Raw genomic sequence first — 21,523 nt, 5'->3', positions numbered from 1 at the left:
GAAATTCTAAAGGGAAAAGGCAGCCTGTATATCCTTCGACAGTTTTCAGTCAGACCTTTGCTGAAAGATCGATCAATACCTATGCTCTGGCAAGAGGAAGGATGATAGGTATTTTAATTTTTTCGCTAAAATCCAAGTCACACATTTAAAAATTCACTTGGACAGAAGAAAATCATATCCTTTTATGAGAATTGAGAAGCCCCAGGATTCAGATGAGCCAACACCCGCCATTAATGGGGACTTGTAGATAGGAGGGAATATGACCATGCAGCTTTTTTCACTGTTACGACTTAGGTGTTCTGTTAAAAAGCAGTCAGATGGGGTGTCTGGGTGGCTCAGATGGTTAAACGTCTGCCTTTTGGCTCAGGTCATGATCCTGGGGTCCTGGGATCGAGTCTCCCTCTGCCTCTGCCTCTCTCTCTGTCTCTCATGATTAAATAAATAAAATCTTTTAAAAAAAAAAAAGCAGTCAGAGGATTGTGGGGCTCGTTGCACAGCTCTGAATACCTTAAAGACCATTGAATTGTACATTAAGTAGGTGACTTATATGGGATGTAACTTATAGCTCAATAAAACTTAAAATAAAAAGTTGGTGATTTAGTTGTTCAAAAGTATTTTATGATTTTTCACCAAGAAAGCATAGGATGCCCTCCTTTTCAGGCTCAGCATGTAAGTGCAAATTTGTGAATCACTCTTGTGAGAAAAGCTGTGTGTGATTGCCACATGGTTGTTTGGTATCCTTCTGGCCAAATATATAAATAAATAGTTCTATTCCTGGAATTTTCTTATTTATAATATCCTTTTAATATTTATAGTTGGTACTTCATTTATTTATTTATTTATTTTAGGCATCCCGATAGGTCTTACATCTTTTTTTTTTTTAATTTTAAGATTTTATGTATTTGTCTGAGAGAGAAAGAGAGAATGTATAAGCTCAGGGAGGGACAGAGGGAAAGGGAGGAGCAGGCTCCCCACTGAGTAGGGAGACCCAACACAGGGCTCTATCCCAGGACCCTGGGATCATGACCAGAGCCGAAGGCAGATGCTTAATTGACTGAACCACCCAGGCGCCCCCATACATCTTTTAATCAAGTATATCCTATGCTTACATTCTCTCAATAGACAGCAGTTTACATTTACAGAGAAATAACTCTAAGTGATTTCCTCAAGCTCTTAACACCCAGGAGTTACTAAAAATTCCAAATAGAACCCCAGTGTCCTAGTCTCTCTAATTATCCATATAAGGGCTAAGATCATTTTATGGATACATTTTCTCCTCTGTTATATATTAATTAGCAAATACATTTGATTTCCCTTTCTGTTATAAATATTGGGGGAAAGATTACCATTTCAAAAGTGGTCTGGGGCACCTGGATGGCTCAGTCGGTTAAGCCTCTGACTCTTAATTTCGGCTCAGGTTGTGATCTTAAGGTCCTGAGATCAAGTCCCACGTCCAGCTCCACACTTAGCTCAGAGTCTGGTTGAGGTTCTCTCTCCCTCTCTCTCTTTGCCCCTCCCCATACGTTCACTCTTTCTCTCTCTCTCTAAAGCAAGTAAATAAATTAAATTGAAAATAAAGTGGTCTTAAGACCAAGATATTCATTGTATTCCAGGCTTTGAATTTATTGAATCATGGAAAAGGAGGAAATGAATTAAAAATGAATTCCTTTTTCATGTAAACAGTGTAAGGCTTTTGATTGTAGAGAATGCTTAGAACTGTAGAAAGGACTAGGCCAATTTTATCCACCTCATTTTAAGATTCATAAGCATTATTTGTTAGGAGATGGCTCAGAGTCCAGCACAGCTTATTTCTTTTTAATAGCTCTATTAAGGTATATATAATTCACACATTATATAATTCACCCAACTAAAGTGTACAACTTACTGATTTTTAAAAAATTCACAGGGTTGAGCTCTGGTCCTCATAGTCCAATTATAGAATATTATCATCACCCCAGAGAGAAACCCATTTTCTTTTCTTTTTTTTTTTTTAATTTTTTATTTCTTTTCAGCATAACAGTATTCATTGTTTTTGCACCACACCCAGTGCTCCATGCAATCCGTGCCCTCTCCAATACCCACCACCTGGTTCCCCCAACCTCCCACCCCCCCGACCCTTCAAAACCCTCAGATTGCTCTTCAGAGTTGACAGTCTCTCATGGTTCACCTTCCATTCCAATTTCCCTCAACTCTCTTCTCCTCTCCATCTCCCCTTGTCCTCCATGCTATTTGTTATGCTCCATAAATAAGTGAAACCATGAGATAATTGACTCTCTCTGCTTGATTTATTTCACTCAGCATAATCTCTTCCAGTCCCGTCCATGTTGCTACAAAAGTTGGGTATTCGTCCTTTCTGATGGAGGCATAATACCCCATAGTGTATATGGACCACATCTTCCTTATCCATTCGTCCATTGAAGGGCATCTTGGTTCTTTCCACAGTTTGGCGACCGTGGCCATTGCTGCTATAAACATTGAGGTACAGATGGCCCTTCTTTTCACTATATCTGTATCTTTGGGGTAAATACCCGATAGTGCAATTGCAAGGTCATAGAGAAGCTCTATTTTTAATTTCTTGAGGAATCTCCACACTGTTTTCCAAAGTGGCTGCACCAACTTGCATTCCCACCAACAGTGTAAGAGGATTCCCCTTTCTCCACATCCTCTCCAACACATGTTGTTTCCTGTCTTGCTAATTTTGGCCATTCTAACTGGTGTAAGGGGGTATCTCAATGTGGTTTTAATTTGTATCTCCCTGATGGCTAGTGATGATGAACATTTTTTCATGTGTCTGATAGCCATTTGTATGTCTTCTTTGGAGAAGTGTCTGTTCATATCTTCTGCCCGTTTTTTTTTTTTTTTTTATATGATTGTTTTGTGTGTGTTGAGTTTGAGGAGTTCTTTATAAATCTTGGATATCAACCTTTTGTCTGTGCTGTCATTTGCAAATATCTTCTCCCATTCCGTGGGTTGCCTCTTTGTTTTGTTGACTGTTTTCTTTGCTGTGCAGAAGCTTTTGATCTCGATGAAGTCCCAAAAGTTCATTTTCGCTTTTGTGGAGACATATCTTGAAAGAAGTGGCTGTGGCTGATATTGAAGAGGTTACTGCCTATGTTCTCCTCTAGGATTCTAATAGATTCCTGTCTCACGTTGAGGTCTTTTTTCCATTTCAAGTTTATCTTTGTGTACGGTGCAAGAGAATGGTCGAGTTTCATTCTTCTACATATAGCTGTCCAGTTTTCCCAGCACCACTTATTGAAGAGACTGTCTTTTTTCCACTGTATATTTTTTCCTGTTTTGTTGAAGATTATTTGACCATAGAGTTGAGGGTCCATATCTGGGCTCTCTACTCTGTTCCACTGGTCTATGTGTCTTTTTTTATGCCAATACCCTGCTGTCTTGGTGATCACAGCTTTGTAGTAAAGCTTGAAATCCGGTAACATGATACCCCCAGTTTTATTTTTGTTTTTCAACATTTCCTTAGCGATTTGGGGTCTCTTCTGATTCCATACAAATTTTAGGACTATTTGCTCCAGCTCTTTGAAAAATACCGGTGGAATTTTTATTGGAATGGCATTAAAGTATAGATTGCTCTAGGCAGTATAAACATTTTAACAATGTTTATTCTTCCAATCCAAAGGCATGGAATGGTCTTCCATCTTTTTGTGTCTTCTTTAATTTCTTTCATGAGTGTTCTGTAGTTCCTCAAGTACAGATCCTTTGCCTCTTTGGTTAGGTTTATTCCCAGGTATCTTATGGCTCTTGGTGCTATAGAAAATGGAATCGATTCTCTAATTTCCCTTTCTGTATTTTCATTGTTAGTGTATAAGAAAACCACTGATTTCTGTACATTGACTTTGTATCCTGCCACGTTGCTGAATTGGGTTCTAGTATGAGTTCTAGTAGTTTGGGGGTGGAGTCTTTTGGGATTTCCATATAAAGAATCATGTCATCTGTGAAGAGAGAGAGTTTGACTTCTTCATTGCCGATTTGGATACCTTTTATTTCTCTTTGTTGTCTGATTGCTGTTGCTAGGACTTCTAATACTATGTTGAACAAGAGTGGTGAGAGTGGGCATCCTTGTCGTGTTCCTGATCTCAGCGGAAAGTCTGCAAGCTTTTTCCCATTGAGGATGATATTTGCTGTGGGTCTTTCATAGATAGATTTGATGAAGTTCAGGAATGTTCCCTCTATCCCTATACTTTGAAGCGTTTTAATCAGGAACGGATGCTGGATTTTGTCAAATGCTTTTTCTGCATCAATTGAGAGGACCATGTGGTTCTTCTCTCTTCTCTTATTAATTTGTTCTATCACATTGATTGATTTGTGAATGGAGAAACCCCTTTTCTACCAGCAGTCACTCCCCATTTTCCTCCAACCCCACCAGCCCTAGGCAACCACTAACATAATTTTTGTCTCTATAGATTTGCCTCTTTGGGGCAATTCATAGAAATGGAATCATACAATATGCAGCACAGCTTATCTTAATATTTTAGGAAAATATGGGACATTTGCAGAAACAGCTTTAGTTGAGAACACCCATTTCCTTTCATGTTTATATGCAAATTGTGGGATAGGCAGTCCATGCCATTTACATTGGCGGCAAAAATGAGATCATGGTTGGTAGAAAAATGTACTTCAGTTTGATCTTTTCGTTCGGTTAAATTGTCTAGGGCTCCTGTTTGGGAAGGTTTGTATTTTTCCACCAGTGGGTGTCAGCATCTGACTAAAGATGATTCCTCCTAGCACTGCTTCTCTAAATAACCTTGAAGCCAGTCTCCCAAGGTCAATATCAACATTATTTGAACGCTGTGTTCATTTATGTGATTACCTCAGAGTAAAAACTTGTAAGAAAACACATTAACCATATGCTGTTTTTGCTATTAGATATCTTTAAAAGATTAAGATTTTGTCACCTTTACTGAATTTAAACTCTGATTTTTTAAAACGGATTTACTTGGAATCAGCCACTTTGAGAGTTACATGACAGAGCCTTGTGTTCTAAAGACTTGACTGAGGAGGAATGGTCTTGAATTTTTTTACAATAACATTTTAATGCCTCCTGCTAGCAAATATAGAGATGTTAAGAAGTGGTGCTCTGATTAGCCTTGTCATTTGATTAGCCTTGTCATGGCTAATCAATTGCACTAGGCAATTAAATGCTGAAACATTAGTTTGTTTAACAAGTTTTATGCTATGCTGACTACTTTCATCTCCCATTCTTGTTGTAGGTTATCTCCTAGGTAGTGAAGATTACTATTCCCATGAGCGCTGTACATTAATTGATGCTCTAAATGTCACACGATGTGCTCTTGATTTTCGAGATGGTGAAGAAGTCGCAACAGGATATAAAAATATGTATTCAACAAACATATTTACCGAAAGAGCTACAGCCCTCATAGCTAACCACCCACCAGAGAAAGTAAGTCTTGCATCTTTATTGATATCAAAATTGTGTTAAGATAGCATCTCTTCAGGTGAGTGTAGGAAAAAGGTGCTTGTTGGGAGAAAAAAAATCTAATTAATTCTAGGGGAGTTGTTTTCAAATTTTGGAGTGTATCAGTATCTGCCTGGGGAGCATGATAAAAATAGAAATTCCTGGAACCCCTCTTTAAAGGTCTGATTCCTTAGGTCTAGGGGAAATCCATACATCAGGATTTCATTTTATTTATTAATTAATTTATTTTTATTTTTATTTATTTTTAACGTGGGGCTTGGATTCATGACCCTGAGATCAAGACCTGAGCTGAGATCAAGAGTCAGAGGCCTAACTGACTGAGCCACTTGGGTGCTCCCACACATCAGCCTTTTAATGAAACTCATCAAGGGTGACTCTGACACCAAGGGTCCCCAGATGATGCTTTGAGGAATACTGGGTCTGTAGTATTTTGGTAGATACATAGTTTTATAATTTTGGTGTATTAGGTTCATGTGCTATAAGCAATTAGTATGTTGACTTTTTAAAATGATAGGCTTGTGTAGACGATGAGGCTATATTATGGCAAACTTTCTGTTAAGAGATAGACAAACTTTGGGTTCAGGGCAAGTCCTCTTTGTATTTGGCCTCCCAAGGTTATTTCGGCTATTCTAGATATTTTGCATTCTTATGTTAATTTTAGAATCACCTGGTCAGTTTCTACCAAGAAAGTTCCTGCATGGATTTGGATTTCATCCATTTCATTTTGGATTTGCATCTGTAGAACAACATGGGGAGAATGAATGTCTTAACAATATTAAGTCTTTCACTCCATGAACGTGGAATATACGTGGAATGTACTAAAATCTTATGACTTAGTCTAAAGGTGGAAATGGAAAAGAGTGTGAATTGCCCTAAACGTTTTTGTAGCTGTTGCTGTTATTGACTGAGAGTTACCTTCATAAACTAAATTCTCTGAATATACGTTTGAAATTAGGCCACAGATTCATCTTGTCAGATATTGGGTCCACAGTGTGGCTTCATTAAGACTTACATTAGCACACTGATGAAATTAGTCCTTCAGTAAGACCCTGATGTAGCAAATAACAGAATGTGCCATACTACCTGGTGCTTGCAGTTTTCTGCACTTTGCTTCTTTGACAATTACTGAATGGCCTCAAGGCAGATCACAGTTTGGGTTTAGGTTTGTATATCTGTTCAGATGTGGTACCTGGCAGGTGACTCCCTTTTTGACATAGTTTCTTCCTGGCTTTGCCTTTGCCTGTTATAACTTAGTATTGCAGGTCTTCCCTTATATCTGTCCTCAGCCCCCCTTGGGTTTTTTATCACTCTCAATGCTGACATCTTGGAGTAGCCACGCTTCCTGTGGAACTTGGAAGACCAGAACACTCTCTTACATATGTGGATATATGCAGGTTTTAAACAGGGGAATCTGGGTGGCTCAGTTGGTTCAATGTCTGCCTTAACCGGGTCCTGGGATTGAGCCCTGCATTGGGTACCCTCTCAGCGGGGAGTCTGCTTCTGCCTCTCCCTCTGCCTCTCCCCCTACTTGGGTGCATGCTCTCTCTCTCTCTCTCAAATAATTAAATAAAGTCTTTTTAAAAAATGTCAATCTGAACCACTTTTCAGAGAGCTGGAAAGATAACTGTGCTAGGTAATTGGCTTAGGTTCTCAGTTTTCTTCTGTATGCTAGGTGTTTTATTTATTTATTTTTTTAAAAGATTTTATTTATTTATTTAACAGAGAGAGAGAGAGAGAGAGAGCGAGATCACAAGTAGGCAGAGCAGCAGGCAGAGATAGAGGGGGAAGCAGGCTCCCCGCTGAGCAGAGAGCCCGATGCGGGGCTCGATTCCAGGATCCCGGGACCATGCCCTGAGCCAAAGGCAGAGGCTTAACCCACTGAGCCACCCCGGCACCCCGCTAGGTGTTTTATAGATAGTGCTGAAAGCCCAAAGAACAAGATGAGGTCTTAAGGGAATTGTGGTTCTTGTTCTGTCATTTGAGTTAGGCACTCTATTACAGATAAGCAAACAAGAGATTTGTTCAAGGTCACAAAGCTACTGAGAGTCCAAACCAGAATTTAAACCCATGCTGTTTGACTACTGAGCTCAGTGCACTCAACAGGCATCCCAGGTTCACAGCTCATATCCGAGACTGGACATTATTAGCTCCAGTGTATGATTCAGCTTGATGGTTCCAATCCTGACAGTATATCAGGCTCATCTGAAAAGTTTGTAATAAAGACCAATAACAAATATTGTGATTTATTCATGCTGGTGGGAGGCTGTCATTGGTATTTAATTACCTCTCTGCCCCCATCTCCCTCCCAGTGGTGATTCTGAATGTGCCGGCACTATTGACCCCCCTCAAACACAGGGGACAAGCTCAAGCCAGCTGCCTTTTCCAGGCTTACAGTAAAACACCACCTTAATCATGCAACAGCTATAATATGCCTACAGTAAAAATGAGTTCCCATTAAGCAACAATGGAGTATTTTCTCACAGTGCCTGTAACATTAATCGGATAAGAGGAAGCAGCTGGATGAAATAGTTCTTTGTGGGTGGGCTGCCTTATCTGGTGTGCTGCGGAAAGCACGGGAACTGGGGGAAATGAGTCCCAAAGAGCTCGCAAGCCATCCAAACTCGAGTTAGTAATAGAGTGCTGCTCGCAGGTAGCGTCATGGGAATTGCCAGATGAGAGGATGGAGACTTTCCAACAGTGTCTGAAATATTCTGAAGCAGTGTCCAGCATTCTCCGCGTCCTCAAGGTAGAGCTTCAAGTGTAGGCATAAATGGATGAAATAATCAGTACTGAGGAACAGCCCCAGAATGTTCGTTTAAGACAGGAAATGCAGACATTTACATTTTCAGTTCTCAGTAAAATGATGCATCCCATAGTTCCAGGAGCTGGGCTTTTCCTCATTTTATCCCAATGTTGAATCTAATTCTGTGCTAATTTCTTAGGTGCTCTATAGAGACTATAGCATAGGTAACCCATCCTAAGATGGAAATCATTATAGAAATACACACGAAGTGTCCACAAGCCATCTTAAAAATGTGCCTATTTTAAAGAGCACTTGAGGGGAAAAGAGCATATGGAGGTATTTGTAGCAGAAACACAGTTGGTGCTGGATTCAGGGAGATACTGCTAATAGCCATGGCACATGTGTTGGGAGGGAATGTCTTTTTTTTCTCCAGGAAAATTCCCTTAGTACTAACACAACAGTGTAAAAGCAACATGTCCATAACATATTCTTCAGTTAAAAATAGTCCCCCTAACACTCTGCAGAATAAAAACAAAGGTTTTTCTCACAAACCGAATCTACTAGAAGCTTCTTAAAGCGAATGTGAATTTCTAGTGGTAGACATTTTTTCCTGCCACGAGTTGGAAAGAAATGTCTTAATTTGAAAGCCAACAATAGAACAATGATTTAAAAAATGCATCCTATATTTTTAAATTTTACACTTTAAATTAGGAAAATATACTAAAGAAAGTAAGGTTTTCTTCCTCACTGGGATCTGTTTCTTAGCATGGGGAGGATATTTAGAGTAGGTATCTTAGGAGACCTATGGCATAGTAAGAAAAGGAAAAGACCCCCCTTAGCATCTTACTTATACGCTAACAACTTGAGGTGATAATGTCATAGTTTGTGTAATACTTAAGCATTTGGTCATGAGTCCCCTCTAGGACTCTGTTTGTATTTCTAAGGATCCTGAAGGGGTTATAGTTAGGGTTGCTGGAAAGGCGGTAGCTATAGCTGGCTTGGTCACAGCAGGGACCTTGACCCAAGAAGGAGCAAGAGAAAGATCAGGGTCCCGCATAGACCTGGAGGTCCGTGGAGGTCAAAATCAGCTCCAGTATTATCATGTTTTGAATCATAATGTCTGTCAGGTCAGAATGTGCCCACTGGTCTCCAAAGGCTGAGGCATGCCTGGGTTGGAACTCAAGTCAGTAGATAGCATAGTAATACCGAGTCTGTCCTCAGGGTGGCAGCTGCTTGCTTTAGGTCAACAGTGAGCTGAACCCACCTAGGCAGGTATGGGGAAATCAGCTATATCTGTTCACTGTGTGGCAAGGATCTTACCTCAGCTAGGGGCAGGCCAGTTGGTTGTGTTGCCTTGGGCCTCATCTTATTAACAGGGCTGTACTGCACATCATTCTGCCACCTCCTGGTGATCCAGAGACGAACTGATGTGTGTCTGTTCACCCACACACTGCATGGTCCTTGATGACTGCTGGTGACATGGGGGGAAAAGATCGCTTGTTTTGTTCGAGGAACACCTTAACCCTAACTTGTAAGTTTCTAGGATATGGTTGGCAGCAGTGTGAGGCCCTGCAGGGCCAGAGATGGTCACAGTCCGCATCCCTCAGAGGTGCTTTTCACTCCCTCTTCTCAGCTATATTCCTTCTGTTTGAACCTAAACAAGCCTGACCCCTGGAAAATGGGGGAGTTGCTACAGTTTTATAAACTATGACCCCTCAAGAGTAAGGGGTCTCTAAGGAAACTGATAACAGGTAATGTTCTGCTGTATTTAACAAAGTGAGTAGAATGATTTCCATATTGACTACTTGGGGTTTTTTGTTTGTTTGTTTGTTTGTTTGTTTGTTTTTATTTGACAGAGAGAGACACAGTGAGAGAGGGAAAATAAGCAGGGGAAGTGGGAGAGGGAGAAGCAGGCCTCCCACAGAGCTGGGAGCACAATGTGGGGCTCGATCCCAGGATGCTGGGATAAGGGCCCGAGCTGAAGGCAGATGCTTAACAACTGAGCCACCCAGGCACCCTGGGTTTTTGTTTTTAAGATTTTATTTATTTATTTGACACAGAGAGAGAAAACATAAGCAGTGGGAGCAGCAGAGGGAGAGCCAGAAGTAGGCTTTCTGCTGAGCAGGGAGCCCTATGTGGGACTCCATCCCAGGAGCCTGGGATCATGACCGGAGCCCAAGGCAGATGCTTAACTGATGGAGCCACCCAAGAGCCCCCATACTGAATATTTGTAAGAGTCTCTAATGATGGTCTGAGAATCAGCCCCCCCCCCCCCCCCCCCCCGCCATATAGTCGTAAGCACTCCTCCCTGGCCATCACCTCTAGAGATCACTTACTGGCTGGGAATACCCTGCCCCCTTCCCCTTTCTCTCCTTCACTGTGTGCTTTGCCACGTTGCCACGAATGACCCGGATGAGCGCATCTTCTCCTTCCTCCGCCCCCGCCCAGAGAAGCTCTGCCTGGGTCACAGGCTCTGGGCTTTACAAGGAGGCCAGGCTGCTGACCTAAGTTAAGGGAAGGCCCTCAGGGAGAACAGGGGGGAGGCTCTAGGAATTGGACAGCACTTGAGAGTGAGGCCTCCGTTTCATGCTCCAGCCGTTCGTTACCCGATGGAGTATGGGCAAGGAGTTGTCGAGTTCTGATTCTTAAAGAATATTATTTTTTTAGATCACGGAGTTTTATGTGGTATTTCCTGATTTTAAAAACAATATGTGGGCTCCAAACTGTGGTAGCCTTCCAATATATAATCCTGTCCCCATCCAGACCGTGGCTGGTGGTAGGGCTTGGTTTGACCTAGTGCTGAGGTTCCCGACGGCTGCTCCCGCAGCAGACCCTCACCTGCACAGCGGGCCCACCGATGCCCCTGCACACCCATCACCCCTCCAGGCGTCTCAGCTCAGCTTCCTTCCTCACCACCGCCCCTCCGGCAGGGCATGTGCTGGGGTTCCCTGGACTGTGGTCTGGGGGAGCTGAGAAGTGCTGCTTTATGTGTGGCTGGAGTAGAGAGGGTGTGTGTTGGGGGGGCGCGCTGGCAGAGCTAAAGCTGTGTCAAAGATTGCAGTATTGACCTCTGGAGTTGCGACCTGGAATGTTCTCCTGTGGACGGGTTAGAAAAATGAAGCCTAGGTTCTAGTTATCAGAGTTACCATTCCTTCACCTAACTTCCTTCGAGAAATAGGTTTTAAGTGATGACTTTGATATGTAACAGCTGTTTTTAACACTTGGATTTGGGGGAAAAGGTGTTGCCAAGTTCTAAAGATCTAAAGTTCTGAACTAAAAATAATCTTTTGGGTATCGTTTTGAGCTCTCTATATGTATATTCCTTACTCTATCTAGCAAGGTGTGTAATACAGAATTTTTTTTTTTAAAATCTCAACAGTAATGAAGAATGAAATATGAGCCACCCCCCCCCCCAGTCTGGTTTCTGACTTTCCCCTATTAATTTATGAGATTTAAATGCCTCAAATACTTTAACAGAATTGTATTATTATTCTTGGGTTGAACCCTTGTTGTCTCTTTGAGGGTTTTCAACCCATTAAGGAATTCTGTAGGAGCTCAATGAAGAAGAGTGTTTTCAGAAAGGCTCGTTAAAAAAGGAGAGGCTGACCTGGAATACCACTAATATTAAATGTTATAAATTGGTGTAAAAGGTAAAATAGAATCAGCGTATCACACTCCTGAGTTTCCAGGAATTAAATTGGGGTTATGTTTGGTCCTCAGTCAAAGACTAGCAAGGTATGGTGTTCACTTGTTCTCTCATATGAAAAATCCTGAACTCTCTCCGAAAGCGTGGAAACTTTTAAAAAAATATTTAAATTCATTTATTTGATAAAGAGAGATCACAAGTAGGCATAGAGGCAGGCAGAGAGAGGGGGAGGCAGCCTCCCCACTGAGCAGAGAGCCCAATGTGGGGCTCGATTCCAGGACCCTGAGATCATGACTTGAGCCAAAGACAGAAGCTGAAACCACTGAGCCACCCAGATGCCCCCATGCACCTTTTTTTTTTTTTTTTTTTTTTTTTGGCAAAAGCAATAAACTAAAGCATCTCTTGGTACATATCTGCACCATAATGGTGGAGTTTCCCATAAGATATTGCTCTGCAATTAATATGAACATGGACAAATCCTATAACCTTTCTAAGCCCCAGTTATCTGTGAAATGGATGTAACAGGCTGGATTTGAGTATTATATGAGACAGAATATGTAAATCAGTGTCATAGTACCTAGCACATAAACAACATTTAATATATAGTTGTTATTATTGGTATTATTATTATTTGTTTGGATCAGAACCTTCTAGGCCATTTAGAACTCAAGTATTTATTTTTAATTCTTTGTCTTGTGTCTTTCGTTACATTTTTAGTATCTATTGATGCTAATAGTTCCCATGCCATAAAATTCACCCAATTAAAGTATATAATTCAGTAGTAAATTCATAGGGGTGTACAAGCATCACCACAATCTAAATTTAAAATATTTTCATCACCCAAAAGAGACCTCATGTCTGTTAGCAATTACCCACCCCTCCTCTTCCCCCCCGCCCCCCACAGCTTGCTACAGCTGTAGGCAACTTTTGAGTATCTTTTCATGAGCTTATTGGTCATTTGTGTATCTTCTTTGAAAAAATGTCTATTCCAGTTCTTTTCCCATTTCATAATTAGGTTAATTGTCTTTTTTTACTGAGTTGTAAGAGTTCTTTTATATTCTGGATACAAGTCCCTTGTCAGATAAATGATTTACAGATATTTTCACGGCATTCTGTGGTTTGTGTTGATATTACTTTTATTAACTGATAAATCTGGATTTCTGTCTCTATTTAAGGCTTTCATACCCTCTTACTGATTTGCACAAACTCTCTTTCCAGCCTCTATTTCTCTACCTCGCTCTTCAGTCTGTCCACGAGCCCCTGCAGGTCCCTGAGGAATACCTGAAACCATACAAATTTATCCAGGATAAGAATAGACATCACTACGCAGGAATGGTGTCTCTTATGGATGAAGCAGTGGGAAATGTCACGGCAGCCTTAAAAAGCCACGGGCTCTGGAACAACACGGTGTTCATCTTCTCCACAGGTAAGTCTGTCAATAGGAAAATCATCTCTTGGCAAAGCCCAGGACGTGGTATTCGATAAACGGAATGAAGACAAATTGTTGCGTTTAGCAGTTCCTTATTAAAATAAATGTTAACTTTGCGAGCGGAGACATGATAATAATGGGTAGAAAAATGTGTCTAAGGTAAAGAATTATGGGCCTTCCCCCTCTTCCTTCAGATATCAAAATATTCTGGCAGAACGCTTGAAAACAAGTTCTCACCACCGGCGTGCGTATGAGCAGACGTCACTCCGACGCAGATGAGCCGGGCAGTGAATTCCTAGAGTGGCTTGTTCTCTGCTGTCTCTGTAGCCCAGGCGTCCTCTGTGACTAGGACTTGTGCTGACTAGAGTGGTTCCGTATCAGTGTAGAGACAGATTGTGACATTAAGAAGACAGATGAGAAATGGAACCATTTAAATCGAGGCTCGAGTGGCCAAGTATAGATTTTTTTTGTACTAAGATTGTTTTCTGACAGTAAAACTCATACACGTTGATTAGAGAAAAAGCAGAAAAGAAGAAGGAGGAAAGAAAGTGTTTTCACTTTCTTTCATAATTTTCATTCTGGCAGTGCCCTTGTGATTCCTCCTCTGTTAGACTCATGGTTTTTTTTCTGTCTTGTTAGGCACAGTTTGCTAAAATGTCCCTGTGATGTGCGAATGGGTGTAGATCTTGGTTTACTCATGCTAAGCACTCCGAGAACACTTTGTATCTGAAACTAAAGGTGCCTTTTTTAATGGAAACTGTTCTTGTATTATTTATTTCAGAATTGTTCGGCCTTCCATCCTATCTTTCTTCTAGTCTCTCTTTACAGAACTTCTGTTATTTGGTTAGTGGATTATCCTCTAATTTCCTTAGTTTTTTCCAAACTCTCCTGTTTATTTTTTTCTACTATTTGGGAAGCTTCCTTATCATTATTTGGTAACCTTTTCTATTAAATTCATTTTATTTTTTTTTTAATTTTTAAAAAGATTTTTATTTATTTATTTGACAGACAGACAAGTAGGCAGAGAGACTGGCAGAGAGAGGAGGAAGCAGGTTCCCCGCAGAGCAGAGAGCCTGACGTGGGGCTCGATCCCAGGACCCTGGGATCATGACCTGAGCCAAAGGCAGAGGCTCTAACCCACTGAGCCACCCAGGTGCCCCTATTAAATTCATTTTAACTGTTATATTTTTTCATTATCAAGAACTCTTACTTTCTGATAATTCCTTTTTTATAAAGTTCTGTTTTATTTTCTATGTAACAATTTCATTCTTCAAAGCCTGTGGTCTTAGCTATTAATGGTGTGTTGGTGTGAGTATGTGGGTAACTATGTGTATACACACGTGTATACTGGTATGTGTGTATATATGTGAGCCCACACATGTATTTTTACGTTTGCTCATACCCTCAGCATTGCCTCTCTTCCTTCTAAGGCCATTTGAATCTTCTTTGGCCTGTCTTTTATGAAAAAGGCAAATCCCTGGTGATTCTTGACGAAAACCTAAAAATGTGATTGGAAACTCCAAGGGTGAGGATAGGACTTGTCTTCTGGTGAATTTTATTGTAAAGTGACAACATGAGGCCTGTGTGATGACATGTTGAGGAATTAATCTGGGTATTCTACTCATAGTTTGTGTTTTTTGTGGTATGTGTGTTTAAGGGAACATTTTCTCCACACCAGACATTTTCATTAGGCTGAAGTGGGTAGATTTTTCATTTACTTCAATCTGATAGGTTTTTTTTTTTTTTTTAAGGGTAGTTCTGTTTTGGGGATACCTGGATGGCTCAGTGGGTTGTGTCCACTTGATCACATTGGCCTTCCTGTTCCATGGGGAGTCTGCTTCTCCCTTTTCCTCTGTGCCCCCACCCCCAGCTTGTGCTCTCTGTTGTTCTCTCAAATAAATAAATAAAATCTTTAAAAAAAAAAAGAGTAGTTTTGTTTTGCTTTTAATCAGGTGTTGTTATTGGATCTAGCATTTATTGAGTGCCTACTCTGTGTAGGACAGTGTTTAAAGTGCTTGACATGACCTAGGTCAGTTCATTCTCACAATAATACCTGGGGACTACTATTATCTCACCATGCAGATGTGAGAACTGAAGCACAGAGAGGCTAAGTAACCTGCCCAAGGCCACACAGCCAGGCAGAGGCAGGCAGCAACCTTTCTGGCTCCACGCTGTCTGCTGAGATGATGCTGATGATGATCTGGATATTCTTATTGGATCTCACGATATAGCAGAGCTTTCCCCATGGTTTGCTGCCATATTGATCTCTAGAGGAGCCTGGGCACGGCAGGAAAGGCATTCACTCTGAGAGGGTTGCTTCCCTGGGATACAACACTCCCAAGTTTCTGAGCATGCTCTGCTGTGAAACTGAGCTGAATGGAAGATACCATGTGTCTCCCTCCAACCTCCCCCAAACTTCCCCTCTCCCAGAGAAATGGAGACATCTTATACTTGACTCCTTAAAAGAGCTCTCATATTCTGAGAGTCTTCTCACTTTACTTTATTTTGAGCAGCATGGTAAAGCACTTTAATCAGGTCTGGAATCGAATGCTTATAGAGGTCACTAGAAAGAATCAATAAGAAAGGAGGCCAAGACATTTAATACTGATTTAGTAATCATTCCCGGGAAATGACCTCACAGTTGCAAGAACTGAAAGTTGTAAGTTTATAAAGCAAGCCTTTGTTGTAGAGATCACAGTTATGCAATTTAAGGATAAATGATATCCTGAAATGAAAATGTATCCTATGTAGACTGCAAAGTGCTCAGACAGAAGTAGGGATGGTACCTCTAGAAAACTGTTAAATATCTCCAAGTGGCTCCTGGGACAATGGTTACTGCTGTCGAGGAGGCTTGGGAAGAGGGGCCATAACATGTTTTCATGCTATGTGAGAGTTAGAAAGAAGCAGTATTTTACAATCTTTTCTTACATGATTTCAAATGCATTGTATAACCGTACATAGACATAAACATCCATAATATTTATTCAGGTTGTCAAAAATAATTTTTGAAGCTTTGCATTAAGGTAAGGGAATTACCTTATAATAAGGCTGCTGTGTATTCTAACCCTATGATATATTAATAGGTACCTTAATCTGGGACCATCTTTCCTTTGTCTCGCTAAATCCGATTTGATCATGTGTATGTCCATTTTTTATACTGCTGAATTCACTTTGCTAGGGCTTTATTTAGGACTTTGTCAATTCAGAAGGGAAAGCGGGGTTGGAGACTTCTCTCCTCCCTGTCGGGTCTGTTGTCTCGGTTACGCTAACTTCATTTTAAAATGGCTGGGATGACTTTTTCCTTCCTTTTTATGCTCTGGAACAGCTCACAGATTGTTTGAAAGAGCTCTCTGGTTGAGCTGGTCCCTGGAACGTTTTTTGGAGGATTTTTCTTCTTTAATTAATCCCTAGCTTAAATTTTTTGCTGAGTTACAGCTAGGTGTAGGTCTTTTAAAATATTTAAGAATTAATTTTGCCTCATCTGTATGAGCCCTTTGATCTGCAGGCTGAGATTATTTTTTACTTTGGAAGTTTTCCTTGTACATATTTTAGCTTATTGCTTTAGTTCTGCTCAATTTATTTCTCAAAAACAGCTTTAATTAATAGGTTGAATCACTGATTCAGCTTCTCCGCATTATTTTCAGTTCTCTCCCCTTTTTCTCAGTCTTCTGGATCTTCTCTGCATTATCTGTTAGACATTTTTGCAATTTGGCTTCTGTTCTTTAGGATCTCCAATGTCAGTTATTATCAACTGTAGTTTTAGTTTCTTGCAATCCTTCCTTTGCCTCAGTCCAGTTCCCTTTTCTTCTATACTTGTTATGGTAATAATAATAATGATAACAACAAGAACAACAACAACTACTGCTTGTTTACTGCATACCCAGGCACTGTTCTAGAGCCTTCCCTACACTTCCCATTATTGGTCATGTTGTTAGCGTTAAAGCTCAAAGCAACCTTGAGTTTAATCTTGTGAAATAGGTTTCACCTTGGTTTAAGTTTCACAAGGTTTAACCTTATGAAATAGTTTCTTTATCCCCATTTTATAAGTGAAGAAACCAGAACTTAAAGAGGTTACATGATTTGCCCAAGGCTACTGTTATGGTCTGAATGTGTCCATCCCCAATTCACATGTGGGGGTCCGGACGTGGGCCTTTGGGAGGTGATTAGGTTATGAAGTAATCTAATGGGTAGGTGTATTGTGCTTTTATAAAAGTCACCCCAGAGCAATGCCTAGCATCTTCCTCCATGTGAGGATACAGCAAGAGGGCCCTCACCAGAAGGTGACCTCCTGGGTGCTTAATCTTGGTCTTCCCAGCTTCCAGAACTGAGAAATAAATTCCTGTTGTTTCTAAGCCTCCTGGTTGGTGGTTTTTGTTAGAGCAGCCGAATGTACTAACAAGTGGAAGAGCTAGAATTTAAGTGTAGATCTACTTAAGGTCGATATCTATTAGCCATAATCAGCTGGGCTTTTGCATCTCATCTTTTCCCTTTTAGCTCATTCCATGGTCCCTTACCTCTACTTTGGGCTTTCTGCATTCCTAGTCATAGAACTATGCTTCTCCTGAATCTTTCTGAATAGACCTCTGCTAGAATCTTCATTTTCATTCTAAATCATTATCAGCTATCTATTCTTCCTCTGAGTATAGGCAGTGATGGATCTGTCCACACAGAGTACGTGGCCATCTCTTGGCCTCTGATCACAGTTCTCTGGTTAATTCCTTCTCAAACCTGTCGTTTATGGTCAAGGTGATGTGCACAGCTTCTACCAGTCCCAGTGGCCTTGGGCATTGCGCATTCTACACTGCAGTGAATCTGATTGATGTACTTGACATTTTCTTCCATTTTCACTACTTGGTTCTTGGAAATGCTAGAAGAACCCCAGTGTCCACAGTTACCAGATTCTTCTGATCTCCATACCTTCAGGGCTTCACTTCAGGGGCATTTCCCAGGACACAGTGTGCCCCAGTGTCAGATCCTTTTCTTCTCCTACTTATTGTTTTCTGGGAGATGTGATCTCTTACTGCATCTAGAAAGGGGAGGAGGCATTAACTCTCTGGTCACGTCAAAAATTAGCAGTGTCCCCTCCGAGGCTGCCGTCCTGCCTCTTTTTAGGTGGGCAGGGTGGCCCTGTGTCATGAGGCAAATGGGAGTTGCCAGCCCTTGTTTCTTCAGCCCAGCTTCTTTGGCCTAACTGCTTATAGAAATTTCTCCAAGAGTCTCTTGGGTATTACAGGTTGTCCTTCAGCCTTGGTTTTTCACATTATGACGAGTTTTCATCTCTTTCTAACTCATCACAGCATACTTTCCATTGTCTTCTATGTCTGTTTTATTTTAGTAGGATATCGCTTGAGAGCAGCAGTGTTCATGGCTGGTAGGAAGATACCATTTTAACTGCGGCTCCTTTCACCAAGCTGATCTTTACAGTTGCTAGACTCCAGGAATCTTCACTGAAGTCTGACCTTGAGTAAAATGAGCTAAAATCAGAGTCTGCTCTGGAGCAACTAGATCATGAATTAAAACTAGGAAAACGGATTCTAAAACCTTGAAGAGAAAACTGTAATTGATTTCAGCATCTTTATGTAGCCATTACATATTTATATCAACTCTTATCAGAATAACCAATTTCCCTCACATGTGGAGAAGAGTTTGGCCAGGAGGAGAAACTTTATTGCAGTTCTTCCTCTGGAGACTTTTTCCTGTGTTCTTTGACAGTTTCATTGCCTGAAGTGGAATTTAGTAATGTGATATAATAATGTGACTAAAACCTAAGAAAACGGGGCCTGGATCTGGCTGATTTTAGAGCAGTGATTCATTTCTTCCACTTTTCTCAATTGACTTCGCTTAGCACCTCCCTATTTTGTAGGCATGAAGATACTGGGTACATCTAAACATGTTGGATCCATTAGTACAAGAAACCCTGAAATACCCCTGAATAAACTAGTTTCATTTTGTGAACGGTAGAGGCAAAAGCATGTGTGTTTTAGAATTAGATGTTTGGAAAAGCTGACTTTTTTCTTTTATTAAATCTCTTTTTATCTCCTTATCTCCTTTTATCTCCTTTTATAATCTGAGGATGATCCCTGAGGCTTCTCTGTCTTCATTATCTGAAAATTTGAGGTGGTTCTTCTGAGTTTGCCACCTCAGGACCACCTGCAGAAGTGGGGAGTTTGTTAAAAATGCAGCCTCTGAGGACAGGGCTGCGTGACATTGTGACTGTACTAAAATGTGGCTGAAGTGGATGCTTTATTATTTTTTTTCCAAACATCTTTAGTGTTTCATATGACTTAGCATATTTTATTTCATTTTATTTTTACAAGCCCCATTCATTTTTAATCTTCTGTTATATAGTCTTCCTTATATCCATTTTACTTATTTAATTTTTTTAAAAGCTTTTTATTTGTTTATTTGACACAGAGACAGAGATCACAAGTAGGCAGAGAGGCAGGCAGAGGGAAAGGGGAAGCAGGCTCCCCGCTGAGCAGAGAGCCGGATGCGGGGCTCAATCCCAGGACCCTGAGATCATGACCTGAGCCAAAGGCAGAAACTTAACCCCCTGAGTCACCCAGGCGCCCCTTATTTAATGTTTTTATTTAAATTCCAGTTAGTTGGGGCGCCTGGGTGGCTCAGTAGTTTAAAGCCTCTGCCTTCGGCTCAGGTCATGATCCCTGGGTCTTGGGATGGAGCCCTGCACTGGGCTGTCTGCTCCACGGAGAGCCTGCTACCTCCTCTCTCTCCCTGCCTGCCACTCTTGTCTACTTGTGACCTCTGTCAAATAAATAAATAAAATCTTTTAAAAAAATAAATAAATTCCAGTTAGTTAACATACAGTGTAGTGTTAGTTTTGGGTGTACAGTGTAGTGAGTTAGCAATTCCGTTCGTCACCTGTGCTCATCACAAGTGCCCTCGTTCATCCCCATCACCTATTTCACCATCTCCCCCCACATGTAACCATCAGTTGGTTCTCTGTCATTAAGAGTCTCTTTCTTGGTTGTCCCTCTTTCTCTCTTTCTCTTTTCTTTTCTCTTTGCTCATTTGTTTTGTTTGTTAAGTTCCACATGAGTGAAATCATGTGGTATTTGTCTTTCCCTGACTGACTCATTTCTCTTAGCATTATGCTCTCCAGCTCTGTCATTGCAACTGGTGAGATTTCATTCTTTTATATGGTTGAATAATATTTCATTGTGTGTGTGTGTGTATGTATGTATATATGTGTATATATATATATATATATATATATATATATATACACACACACATATAATTCCATGTCTTCTTTATCTGTTCATCAATCAATGGAACACTTGGGCTGTTTCCATAATTTGTAAATTGATAATAATATTGCTATGAACATCAAGGTGCATGTATCTCTTTGAATTAGTATTTTCATATTCTTTGGGTAAATACCTAGTAGTGCAATTGCTGGATCATAGGGTAGTTCTGTTTTTAACTTTTGGAGAAACCCCCATACTGTTGTCTAGAGTGGCTATAATAGTTTGCATTCTCACCAACAGTGCCAGAGGGTTCTCTGTCTACATCCTCACCAACATATGTTACTTCTTGCATTGTTGATTCTCACCATTTTGACAGGTGTGAGGTGATAGCTCCTTGTAGTTTTGTCTTGTATTTCCCTGAGAAGTGATGTTGAGCATCTTTTCACGTGTCTTTGGCCATCTCTGTGTCTTCTTTGGAGAAATGGCTGTTCATGTCTCCTGCCCATTTTAAAAAAATTTATTTGAGACAGAGAGAAAAAGAGAGAGAGAGCATGAATGGGGGCAGGGGAGCAGCAGAGGGAGAGGGAGAAGCAGACTCCTCAATGAGCAGGGACCCCATCATGGGGCTCGATCCCGTGACCCTGGGATCATGACCCGAGATGAAGGCATCCACTTAACCAACTGAGCCACCCAGGTGCCCATGTCTTCTGCCTATTTTTTAATTGTATTATTCATTTTTGGGGTGTTGTGTTTTGAAAGTTCTTTACATATTTTGAATACTAACCCTTTATCAGATATGCCATTTGCAAATATCTGATATTTTCTCCCATTCTGTAGGTAGTCTTTTTGTTTTTTGATTGTTTCCTTTGCTTTGCAGAAGCTTTTTATTTTGATGAAGTCCCAATAGTTTTACTTTTGCTTTTGTTTCCCTTGCCTCAGGAGCTGTGTCTAGAAAGAAATTACTATGGTGATTTGATCAAGCTCAAAGTTATTGCCTGTGTTCTCTTCTAGAATTTTTATGTTTCAGGTCTCACAT

General features: G+C 40.7%; 1 protein-coding gene across 1 annotated transcript in view; it reads left to right on the top strand.

Moving 5' to 3' along the window:
* The window catches only part of ARSB (arylsulfatase B), a 181,840-nt gene that overhangs the window by 18,876 nt on the left and 141,441 nt on the right, over window positions 1-21,523 (top strand). The window contains exons 3-4 of the mRNA XM_059175315.1: window positions 5,232-5,422; window positions 13,066-13,273. Coding sequence (XP_059031298.1) covers window positions 5,232-5,422; window positions 13,066-13,273 — 399 coding nt within the window. The remainder of the gene's footprint in view (window positions 1-5,231; window positions 5,423-13,065; window positions 13,274-21,523) is intronic.

This window comes from Mustela lutreola, chromosome 5 (assembly GCF_030435805.1).
Source record: "Mustela lutreola isolate mMusLut2 chromosome 5, mMusLut2.pri, whole genome shotgun sequence".
NCBI lineage: Eukaryota > Metazoa > Chordata > Mammalia > Carnivora > Mustelidae > Mustela > Mustela lutreola.
The sequence above is the reverse complement of the archived record's forward strand: the minus strand, read 5'-3'. Positions and strand labels throughout refer to the sequence as shown.